The 12,734-nt window shown below is 39.7% G+C and overlaps 1 protein-coding gene across 3 annotated transcripts in view; it reads left to right on the top strand.

The window, feature by feature from the left end:
• atrnl1a (attractin like 1a) overlaps positions 1 to 12,734 on the top strand; it is a 359,651-nt gene that overhangs the window by 76,501 nt on the left and 270,416 nt on the right. For all 3 annotated transcript variants that reach the window (XM_087849988.1, XM_087849987.1, XM_087849989.1), the window contains exons 11-12: positions 7,406 to 7,490; positions 9,937 to 10,148. In XM_087849988.1, coding sequence (XP_087706114.1) covers positions 7,406 to 7,490; positions 9,937 to 10,148 — 297 coding nt within the window. The remainder of the gene's footprint in view (positions 1 to 7,405; positions 7,491 to 9,936; positions 10,149 to 12,734) is intronic.

Raw genomic sequence — 12,734 nt, 5'->3', positions numbered from 1 at the left:
ACGTAAGGTGGCTTATTAACTCGATAAGTCAGGCCAGGAAAGGGCCAACAGAGCTGGCAACAGAGCAGCATAATTTACAAAGAAAATAAAACTATAATTTTACAACAAAAATACAAAAAGGTTAAATATTACAGGTTAAAAGTGACACGGCTGCTGCACACAAAGCTACTGCTTGAGAAGAGTTTTGCATGTATAGTATTATTTAGCACTGTGTGAATGTCCTGGCTTCTAATCTGTTTGAAACCAGGACAGATGCTGTGTAAGTTAATAGAAATGTCAATTTCACAGTTTCTTTCATTAAGACAAAGAACAAGCTCACATGAATACAATTCTGTATTCTATTATATTAATATATTGTTTAGATGTGCGCAGGACAATTTTAGCCTTATTCTTTCAACTGCAGCTTCTGCAGCAATAAACAAAGTGAGTTCTGAACTGTCTGAAAGCATCTTTTAGCCAACAGGAAAAACCAACAAACAGTGAAGCGAACATTTTATAGATGCTCATCAGCAAAAGACAGAGTTCAAACCTGACTGTCTGTAGGATCTTCCAGGTGATGTAAGGAGATTGTTTTCCAGACTGGTGAGAAATGACTGGTCAACAGGTTGTGGCTATATTTATCTCATAACTAGAACATAACCTGCCTTGGAGCAGGTTAGCTAGGCAGCATACGTTACTACGGTGATCTGCTCCAGTGAAAAGTAAACTACTTTTATAACACTGAAAACCAGGATTCAGCCCCAAATCATGCTTCTTGACAGAGTTACTGGGTTAATATTAAACCTGAACGTGCTTATCAATAAAACTGACTGTGTGTGTGTGCGTGGTCAATGACCAAAAATTAAAGGAAAGTTCAAATATAGCAAACAAACATACACATTAATATATTGATGTAAATATTTTAGTTCAACTTCCTTACGTATTTTTTAAATTTGTGTTTCGACATATATCTTATTCTTTCTAGTAGAAGTTTATCTGGTGTACGACCTTGATCTTAAATATCTTCTTAGTTTTACAGAATTACTCCATCCCTGTTGTAACCATGTTCCTTTCACAGTACATTATATTTTTTGACACACTGGCAGTTGAAATGTGTTCCTTGTTTGTTTTTTAGGCATTTTTTTTTAATTAAAACAAAGCTCAGCAGCATTTCGGGATCCACCTAATGACTCCTTTCACTACAGAGTGTTGTGGTGCCAGGTTTCTCAAGGAATTGATTAATTAAATACCTGAAAGAAAATGTCAGCGTCAACAGTTTCTTACAGTCCAGGATGAAGAATTCCAATTAGTGCTGAACAACCGACCAAAACGAAAAGATGTTCAGTTTACTATTGCCTTGGTTTAAGGAAACAAAATAGTTTGTTTCAGTAGTTGCATTTTTACTTAATGGGATAATTAGACAAGCTAAAAGCTGCACTAGCATCATATATCAGAGTGGAGTGTGTCGCATGGAATTCCTTTCTTTCCTCACTGTGGTGCAACAGACTCCTCTCACCCAGAGAGGGATTATGTGGAATTAAAGGCCTCCGCTGGGTCAGTGTGGTGACTGTTTAACACACTCAGGGTTATGAGGAGCTTAAAAAAAAGAAGAGTTTAAATCTGAGCCAAGAAATGTCTCCTAGCTATAGTTTCCTCCTTCCTGTCTTCATTCTTTCTCTTGCTGCATTCACACTTTTCCTTTAACCCCTGCTAACTTTAGCTAAATCTGTGATGTTCGCCCTCAAGTTACATTTGAAAACTTTGATTTTTACTTTGTTCTTCGTGATTCCTGTCTTTGGTTTTTAATCGTTTACCTTATTAGCTGTTTACTGCTCTATTGGCATCTGCATTTATAAGGGCTGGTGAATTAAAATGTATAAAGTGGAAACCATCATCGTGAGTAACCATCACTTTCCGACCAGAAAGCACTTCAACTTAAATGTGTTTGGAAGTCCACAAACATAACAACCAGCTGATCCGAGCATTGGTGGGCAGAACTTAAGCAAGGAATACGCGACAAAAACCCCTAAAACAAAACAAACAAGATTATCTTTAAATAGAATTAGCATATAGTCTTTACTAAGACAATACGCTATATCTTTATTTTTCTTGCATGTTTGAAAAAAGAATCTATTCTATTTTCAACTCACCAACTTTCATTGTGAGTATTTAAAATCCTGTATCAGTCAATTTCTAAGTACAAGAACCTCATGATGAAGGCATTTATGAATCTCCTTATAAATGGAAAGAAGTCAGAAGAAAACATCTTCTCCTTCTTGTTACAGTGCTGAAGTTACAGTATTCACATTGGCACAAGGTGGTGTAGATACAGGAAAGGCCCCTATATCTTTTGTTTACATGTCTGTGGCTCCACCCAAACACGAGGTGATGAAAAACACTTTTAACCGCGACATTAATTCTGCATATGCACAGACAGAGGAACTTAGTAACAAAAAAGGAGAGAGCTGAGCTGCTTAAAGGCTTCTTTTCTTCTTGTTCATGTCAAAGTTTATGCTGTTGATGTTTCAGAGAGGGCAGCAATCCTCAGACCTAAATAGGACCTTTTCTACCTCCCTCTTTCTATTGTTAGACTGCTCCAGAGTGGCTTTGTGTGAGTCACAGTTCAAAATAATCCTGGTTTATCATTGTTGTTACTGCCCATGTTCCAATCACATAGAACTGAGAGTAGAAAAAAACAGAAATGGCCCATTTAAAACCTCCTAAGCTTTGAGCTCACTGCCCTTATTTGTATGTGTACTGCTTTCAATGTTTAAAACAGGGCATCGACGCAACAAGAAGCACAATATAGCTCTTATACCCTAAGATTGCTGAACCTCTACAAGCAGGCTATCAGGGGCACTCAAAAATCCTCAGACTAGCTACTTTTTTCTCCGCCAAAATGGCACTAAAGGAGGCCGTGCAGAGGTGCTTCCTGCAGTGGAACACAAGTTACTGAGAAACAGTTTTTCTTAAAGTGGCTTCAAGCAGCAGAACAAAAGACATCAGTTGGCTTTGACAATAACATCGTAACTAAAAGCACAGCAGATAATTGATTTGATTCTTGACTTTAAAGAAATACAAAGTCTATGAGAAATGTGTTAATTACACTCATTCTGAATAGAGCGTCTCGACTGAGCACAATTTGGTCATTTTTGGGGGAAACCTTTAGTGTTAAATAGGACATGCTGTGAAAAATACTAAACATGTTTAGAGTTACGACAGGGGGTTGCTTGGCTTCGTATCTACGTGTCTTCACAGAAAGTGTTGATCTGCACAAGTTCTTTTTTAAAGCTCTGCCCTCTGTCGCATCTCTTCAGGAGATAATTAATTAGTTCCACCTGTGAAGTCACTTCTCTCCATCCCTTGTTTTGTCTCCATTTGCTCCTCCGTTCCTCCCTGTCTCTGCGCTCGCTGCGAGCGGGGGCGTTTGGAGCACTAATTTGTTTTTGTTTTGCCGCGCTAACCTTGGAGGGGTGACATGACGTTATTAGCTTCTCCTGCTCTTCTTCTGCCACACATTAGATTCAGGTAGACATGGAAGGCACTTTTCATTTGAATTTAATTCTCCCCCTTCAGCTCTCCTTCCTCCCCACTTCCATCCTCCCACATCCTCCCTTCCCCTTAACCGTGCCACCCTCACACTTCTAATTAGATTTTGGGGGAAAATGAACTCTGATTAAAAACGCAGTCCTCTCCAACCTGACACACCATAGGCGCACGCCCACGCTCTGTGTGCGACACACAAACACCTGACACATACGCAGATCTCGCTGAAAGGCCTGTGGCAAGCTGAAAGCTTGTTTGGAAGATGTTGGAAGTCGGGATGTATCTGAGGAGCAGACAGTGGCTGCCGTTCAAACCTCCACGTCCTCCTCCTCCCGGCTTTCTTCATCAACTTCTCCATTAGCACAGATCCGATCAAACTGTCAATCAGCCCGGCCGCACGGCTGCTTCGATCTGGACTCATGATTTCTCCCTCTGTCCCACCATGCATTATTAACACAGATTTTCTCATATCCTAAGAGGAAATTAAAATCTGTGTGGGTCCGTGTGTGTGTATGACTGTGTGTGTGTTGTGGCTGATAAGTATCTGTTGAGCCTGCAGTTCTTGGGTGGACAATTTGACAGCAGTCTCGGGGTGACTGGTTATGACTAGAGGATGGGATCAAAAGTCACCGAGGTTGTAATCTTTTTTTCCATTTAGAGCTTGTTAGAGGAAGATTTTTAGCTGTGGCTGGAGGTTTGAGGTCAGCTTCATCATCACAATCAGGCTCTTGATTCACATGCACGAATCATAGTTCCACATATTATAGAGTAGAGCTTTCATGCACAAGTTCACTCCTACTTCCAAGGTGCATGGGGAAGCTCTTGATCCTCAAGAAGTAAAATCTTAAAAATGCCACAAGCTGAAATGTGTCATTCAAACAATAAGTAGACAATAAGTCCATCCATCCATCCTTTTAACAGCATATCCATTTTAGGTACCATTCCCAGCCTCGCCAGGGTTTCCCAAATGAATGAGAACTTGTCATAAAGAAAGATTAGATTCAGTCAAACTGGAAGACACAGGAAAGGGAAAATGACGGGACACAAAATGGAAAAATGAGAATACTTTTTTTTATTACAGTTGCTAATTCCTTTTAATATCTTTTTGTCCACTTAGGATTTAGTAGAATCAGTACCTCAGATTTTATTGCTTCGCTTATGTTAGAAAATCCATCTTTTGTCCATGTAGTTGTTACTATCCATTCCCTTAGAGGTGGAGTCACAACACTGAGACACCTACAAAAAAAAAGAAGAAAACTTTAAAGCGTTCAGTCAGAAATCTGTCTTCTCACCATGAAGGGGGCTTGAAACTGTTTACCTTGGGCTGCCTGAAGCAGCACAGAGATGCAAATCTGCTTGTTTACTGTTTTCTATCGTTCTATTGGAGCACAGATTACAAACAGCTGGGACGTTTCGGTCAACAAAAGCGAGAACTCCACAAAACAACAAAACCTTATTATTTTTTATTATATATTTCAGATGCTGTTGGTTATTAGTTCGCTTATTTTAGCAGTTATGTGTCTTGCAGACTGTTTCGTGTGGTAGATTCTCTAAATCACATGAAACATACAGCAGGTCTCCGAGGGTGTTTATTGGCTTCACAAGAACTGCAAGGCCTATTAATTCTTAATAATTATAAAGTGAACATAAAAAAAACACACATGGAAATATTAACGTAGGAAGCTGTTGACATTTTGTCAAAATTGTCTTGCAGATTAAGTAAAAATAGAGCTTTAATAATAACCTGCTTATTTAAAAGATATGGGCCCGTTCTCTTATTAACCGCTCTCTCACTGACTTCAGTAACAGCAAATCAGTCCAGAGAAAATAACAAACCAAGCGCACCTTGGTATATTCAGTACTAACAACATGATTTATTAACTCCGATGCACAAATTCAAGTGAAGTTTTGGTTGTAATGATTAATTCTGGAGCAAAACGAGTGAATAAAATATCGAAGATAAACGTCAGCTGCTTTATTCTGCAGCCAGCACAACTTGGAAAGTTCTCAAGGAAACAAACTCCTGCCTCACTGCTGATTCCCTGTAGTGCCTAAGCTTATTTCGGTGCTCAGAGTGCCAAGTGCCACAAGTGGAAAAATATTTAAACTTTTAGCATCACATGTGCCTCAGGCTTCAGATGGATGTTAGATGCCATATAGTTGTGCACACCTGGATCCCACATTGAGTGATGATTACCCAGGCAGAGGTGCCAATTTGATTCAGGTCCTTGCAGGTTATATTAAACATGAGCTGACAAACAGCTGTGTGTGTGTGCAAAGCTCTAGAAATAGATGCTACAAGGATAAATCTCCAGACTGGAGTAAAAATGTCTCGTGTTAATAGCAGCTGTCTTATGAATTGTTTGCCCTTCTTTTAATAAACTTCTGGTATCCTGCTTCTCATTGTTTAAACCCTAAGTTTTATTTATTCATAAATATTATTCATCAGCCTTTTTGTCAAACAATATTAAATAATAATTCCATTTACATGGTTCTTTTGCCAAGTGCTTTGACTAGCAAAGCCGAATCCAGAATTTCAGCAGAAAGCTGGAAATTAGAGCTTCCTGTTTAAAAGCAGTTAAAGAAAAAGACTTATAACATTAATGAAGCAAATCTAACAGAAAACCGTTGGAAGGACATAAAAAGACATCACATAATAGTGAGTTTGTAAAAATGTGTTTTTAGAAGTGATTTGAAGGAGGTCGCAGATTATCTCCTCAGGGAGGTCGTTTCAAAGCCCACAACTTATTCGCTTTAGTGATTTTTGAGTTTCTCGAGCAAAAAGACTTAATTAATCTTGCTTTGGTAGGTTAAAAATCGGTTAAAACTTAACCTATTTAAAAACAAAACCTGAGGAGTTAAACACCTACAAACCGGTGCTGTTTAATTTAGCCGCACAATCACCGTTCTTCAGAGCTGCCCGATTCCATCGGCATCACTCTTCTTGTCGTGTTAATACGACTGACCTTTAACCCCTGCTAGTTATGAACCCATTGCTCTTGGCGTTGATTAGAATAACCTCTTTTTGTCTGTCCCGTCACCGCGTCCTCTGTGGCATCCCTCGCTCTTAAACAAGCGCTCCCAATTAGCACAGCGCTTAACGAGGTCGTTAGCAACCTGGTGTCCTCAACTCGACCAGCGTTCTGTGTTTAGGGAAAGGCGTCTATAGCTAAATGGCACATTTACACTCACAACTTGGACTCTTTTTCCATCTATCTCACTCACACACTCTCTCTCACACACACACACATACATTCAGTCACTCAGTCATTTCCATATTAATATAATGGGAGTATGTAGGGGTCATTAAAACATCAGCGAGTTGTAAAATCCAAATAGTAAAACACACAGAGCTGAATAGCACCAATGATAACTTGAGAGGGAGAGAGAAAGAGAGGAGGCTGTTTTATGATCATATTTGTGGCATGATGTGTTTTATGAAGTCAGCTCCCACATTATCTCCCCTATCATCTCTCTATCGCCATAATTCGATGTGAGAAGGTTATGGTAATGAGTTCTTATGGAATTGGGGGAAGGGGTTGAGCTGTGGGTCACACTCTACTGCTCATTGCTCTTGCATATAGTACGTATGGTTCTCCTTATTCTTCTATTATAACTGCATGGGGGAAAATGAAGACAATATTATCCAGTCGTATATTATCGTTAGCATTACCAGTTAAGGAAAACTGTATTTTTTCCTGCTTACAGTGATGTTCACAGTAGCTCTTTGTCTGTTTATTTTGTGCAGTGCATTTTCACTTCCTCAATAAGTGGGTTGTTTATGTTTTGGTTTTCAAACGCTGCAGCAGTATATCAGCGCACACTCACGAGTGATTATATTCCTAAATATCGTTGTGTGTCTGCATGTGCTCGTCCTCAGCTTGTGATGAGTGGACTGTCCTTCCCAGACCAGGCCTGCACCGGGACATCAACCGCTTTGGACACTCTGCTGTGGTTAGCAACGGGTGAGTTTCTGCTTTTCATAACACGCCCCCCTAACTGATCCAATCCCAGACTCTATCAGGCTAATTCTTGTTTCCACCCTATATACAATAGTCAGTGTTGGGAAGGTTACTTTTAAAATGTATTCCATTACAGAATACAGAATACATGCCCCAAAATATATTCTGTAACGTATTCCGTTACGTTACTCAATGAGAGTAACGTATTCTGAATACTTTGGATTACTTAATATATTATCATGCTGTTTACAACTACATGAATGTACTATTGCTGTGATTTATTACTGTTACTGAAGGTCCGCGGCTCCGAACCGTAGTAAAGGGACCTCTGGCTAATACGGTGGATTCTGTGTTGGGCCGAAAACTAGCTTTACTTTGTTGTCTGGGTCAGCTTTGCTATCGAGAGACAGAGAGAGGCGTTGAAAGGCTGCTCCAACAGAACTTATTGTTTCGGAGGAAAACACGAACACGGTGTACAGTCGAGTCTTAATAGCTTACTTACAACTGGGCTCGTCAGGCACTCTTCTTGGCTGCAGTGGTTATTATTATATTTACATGCTTCCAGCTCCCGTTTTTGCTCGATGACAGCTCGTACTTTTCCTTTTTCTCCCTCCCTCGCTCACAGACACATAACGGGTATGGCAGTCCATTCTCCCTGCAGCACGGACTACACTGCCTATGATGCTACATTCTTTAGAGCTATACCGTTAGCATTCTGCCTATTAGCTTAGCACAACAACAACAACAAAAAGGCCTCTCTCACCAGGAAACAGGCAGAGAGAGCGCGTCGCCCTGTAACCATGGCAACCGTAACGCTGCCGCCTGGAACAACAGAACGTAGCTGTCAAACAAAACCCAAACAGTCCTGACCCGCCACAATATGAAACAGGGAAGTACCGCCGTGTAATCCATTTATTTCAACAAGGTAACTGTATTCTAAATACCACCTTTTTAAACGGTAACTGTAACGGAATACAGTTACTCATATTTTGTATTTTAAATACGTAACGGCGGTACATGTATTCCGTTACTCCCCAACACTGACAATAGTAAAACTTTGATAGAAAGGTCTTTGTAATATATTTTCTGAGGTTAATGTAATTTTGGAAGGAGAATCCCCCGTATTACTAAAGGTAACAGAGTATTTTATTTTTTCTGAGTGTATCTTGAAATAAAGCGATTTGGTTCACAAAAACATGCATGAACTTGCATTTCCTAAGTGTTTTCTTGTAAAAGTGCCACTTTAATCATAAATCTGCACCTTTACCAATCGTCCTTTGGACATTTCAGCAGTGATATTCAACCTTTGAAAAATATAAGAACAAGCCTTCCTGCTCAAATGACATTCATGCAAATAAACCACATCTATCCACAATGCGTGACGCTCCAGCACAGCTTTTTCATTTCCTTGATGTCTTCCTGTGATGTCCTTCAAATCTTGAGCGTCTCAGGTGAATTTTGCCTCTGCCTTCCTCCTCGACAGGTATAGTTTTGTTGTGTAGACTGTTTATGGATTGATCTTTTTTTTATCTCAATCTTATATTTAGTTTTGGTTGGCACTTCTCTTGTCACTTCTTCCTCCGCCTGCTCCTCTGTAGCTCCCTGTTTAGAAACTACGTCTCTCCCACCTCAGCTCTCGCCTGTATGTGGATGTTTCTCCTGCTACACTCTGTCAGAAACTTTCTTTGCACCTTCTATATATAGATACTGCATATATATATATATATATATATATATGGCCACGTGTATTTCACTTCATTACCTCGAGACCTATATTCATTTCCATTTTTTTCCTCTCTAACTTTTTCTCAGTACCCTCATTCACACGCAGGCGGATGTGTGAATGGCCTTTGGGCTCTGCTTTCTAGAAAGACGTGGTTTTCAAATTACTTATTACAGCTACGTACAACAAAGAAAACCCTGCCGTTGATGCACTGAGCATTTCTTGTTGCTCAGGTTTAGCCTGAAAACAGATTTTGATTTTCTTGAAAAGAATCTGCGAACATCAGTCCCAGACAATCAGAGAGTACAAGACATTTTGTTTGGTGAAATAGAAAAAGTTATAGTGAAAGTATAAATATCAGAGCTTTGTGATACTTAAATGTTTGCAGGAGTTTCATCGACTGACTTATTGCTGGGCTGAGAAATGACAGCCTGACCTGTTAACACCATTTACCCACCAAAAAGTCAGCTTTGAGCTCAGAAATGTCAGCTTTGAACTTCACAAGGACGGCTTCAAAATAGCAGCTTTTCTTTTTCATCCCCCCCCCCACCACCACCTAAGTCCAGGTTTATTTTTAAAGGTGTTCCTCTAACTTTCTCCTCCTTTCTGGAGGCATTTCTCATCTGTGTAAAGCGTGTAGTGTCTCGCTTTTGCTTCCTTCCACAGCTGTATGTGTAAGTTCTCTTTTCCTGTTAGTTTGTATAATCGTCCCTTCTTCATCTTCAGCTCCATGTACATCTTTGGAGGCTTTTCTGGTATGCTTCTGAACGACGTGCTGGCTTACACGCCTCCATCCTGCCAGGCCTTCTCTAGCCCAGGATTGTGCGCCGCTGCCGGGCCGGGCGTTCGATGTCACTGGGTGAAAAGTAGATGTGTCCCCTGGAAGCCGAAACCACTCGACCACATTTTTCCTGCTCCGTTCTGCCCTGCTCGGCCTGGTATGTTATGCCGAGCTTCTGTTTACCGAGCAAATTCTTTGCCATTTATATGCATCTGTTTCTTTGTTTCAGTCTAAATATTTTCACTGCCATGTCAACATAGTTTTCCTGAAATGTACCACACAATCAAGCACAAGTGCAACTCCCAAAAGGCTTATTTTTTCACAGGAATCGTAATTATTCTGGAGGGCTCTGAAGTATGTTTGCAATTCATAATTACAGGAACAGAAGGTCAGCACTGCAACAATTACCTAATTTCAAAGTAATTAGGATCGGTCTGAACCAGATGTAGATGCGGTAGCTCTTCCAGGTATTCTGCTTCAGGCACCTCGCTCGAGGTTTAAGTAGAAAGTAATTATGAAAATGATTTTGCTGTCAGTTTTAAATGGAGCATAAACCCACATGGATTGAATGAATTAAAAGATCAAATCAATGGGTTTGCATTTAAAAGCCTGCTCATTGCAATTTACATACACCTTATCTAACCTTCATAACCCATGACAACATTTATGTGTCATCCCAAGCACACAAATCCCATTAATGTGCATAAAAACAAAATAAAATCTAACCTTTATTTAAAATTTAAATGCTACGTTTTCAATTTTGTTTTCCTGGGTAATGTGATAAATGACACGCCAAAAAAAACCCCAATACCAGATTAAAATGTGTTCTTTACTGAGGCCAGAATAACAAATTATAGAAACTATAGTTCAAAAAGAGCATGTAGTCAAACCAGCAGCCTTGTGAACACTGATCATCTCTTCTACTGCCATCCTGTGCAATCTATGTTTAGCATGTTGAAACAGTCTTAGTTCACACTGCAGGCGAAAGCGCATCAAATCCGATTTTTTTGACCCTATGCGACCCATATCCAATCATGCTATGACAGTGTGAATGGCACAAATCCGATATTTTCAAATCCGATCTGGGTCACTTTCGTATGTGGTACTGAATCCGATACATATCCGATGTTTTAGAAAGCAACTGCTGTGTGAACGGTCAAGTCGCATTAAATCTGTCTTTTACGTCACTGACACAAGACAGACGCCAATTATCAGCGCCGGAGAAGACATCGCGAACGCTTTCTGGCCATCCAGTGTAGAGGTCAGTGAAACTGTTGGGAAGACAACGTTGGAGAAACGTGAACATTTTATTTGTTCTGTATAATCTGCAGATTCTGACAGAAATCTGCAACTATCCTTTGAAGCACCGCTCCTCTAAAACAGCAATAAGGATCATTATTAGGTTATTTACATTATTATGTAAATAACAAAATAACTTAAAGCAAAATTGGGAAACGTGAAGTCCGAAGTCTTTATATTAAGGTCATCAGTCAAACAATACTGTTGGTCTGGGTCTAAACAGAGCGCGTTGTGTGTGACGTCTTCTTTTGCGCATGCGGGCATCTTTGAGCGTTCACACTAGAGCGCGTTTGCTGTCACATTTTGTTTGTAGTGTGAACGAGCAGACAAAAAATCGGATTTGATCAAAAAATCGGAATTGAGCATTAAGACCTGCAGTGTGAACGTAGCCTAAGTATTAGGTCTGCAAATCCCCAATGCGTAGGACGATAAAGTTTAAATGTTGATACGGACATTTGGTAAGAACTTGAGGTGCCCACTAATCATCTCTGGGTCCAAATATCTCTTGCCTATTGGAGGAATTGAACTTAGAACCACTTTCACTCTTGAGTCGTCCATGTGCTTTTCCCTGAGCTATCAAGACAGGTTGACACTTTCCAACGTCAGAGAACACAGGAAGAGACCAACGATGTGGTGATAACGAGCGAGCATGAAATGGCTGTGAAATTCAACGACTTGTAGATTGGTGAAAAAAAATGTTAGCGGAACAAAATTGGCGGGTTCTAAGTTACACTTACCTCATTTTTGAGGCAGGTAAGTGAACTAGTGAAAGGTACCACTGATTGACATAGGACAGGTTTGGAAATGAAAAACTTACATTACTGAAGCCAGAAATGTCCATTATAGTATCAAACTGTCAAAAACAAAGTGATGCTCTGTGGTGTGCGTTCATCGATGCTGAAGACAAGTGGGAAAAAGGACTGTGTCCAGTCGTCAGCAACCTGTCTGGTTGTGGAGAAAGATAATAATGGACGACCGCAAAGACACGTAGACGACTCAGGTAAACATGTGGGACAAACCTAAACAATTAAGCCTCCCAAATAATTAAATATAAATAAAGAAATAAACTTTAATAGAAAAAGTAAGAAGACCTGCAAAATGGGAGATTTTTGGATGTTTCCATATTTGGAAATATAACTTGTCAGCTGGTAGCTCCTGATTATCATTAAGCAAATGAATCATTCAGCTATTAAGTGTAATTTTAATAAGATGTTAAATTCATTTTAAAAGCTTATGATTAAAAGTATGAACAGGCAGTAAGTACACTTAATGTTTATTATAAATGACTGGTAGACAAGAGAAGAAGGCATCCACTTAATAATGCAAACTTAAAGCCTGAGTAGGATGTAAATGGCTGAAATATAAAAAATATTGACACCTGTACAAAAATAAGCTATTTGGATTTTTTCAGCTAACAAAGTTGTCACTTGGTAGCTTCCTGATT

Source organism: Neolamprologus brichardi, chromosome 13, assembly GCF_056152115.1.
Source record: "Neolamprologus brichardi isolate AB-2024 chromosome 13, ASM5615211v1, whole genome shotgun sequence".
Taxonomy (NCBI): Eukaryota; Metazoa; Chordata; class Actinopteri; order Cichliformes; family Cichlidae; genus Neolamprologus; species Neolamprologus brichardi.
The sequence above is the reverse complement of the archived record's forward strand: the minus strand, read 5'-3'. Positions and strand labels throughout refer to the sequence as shown.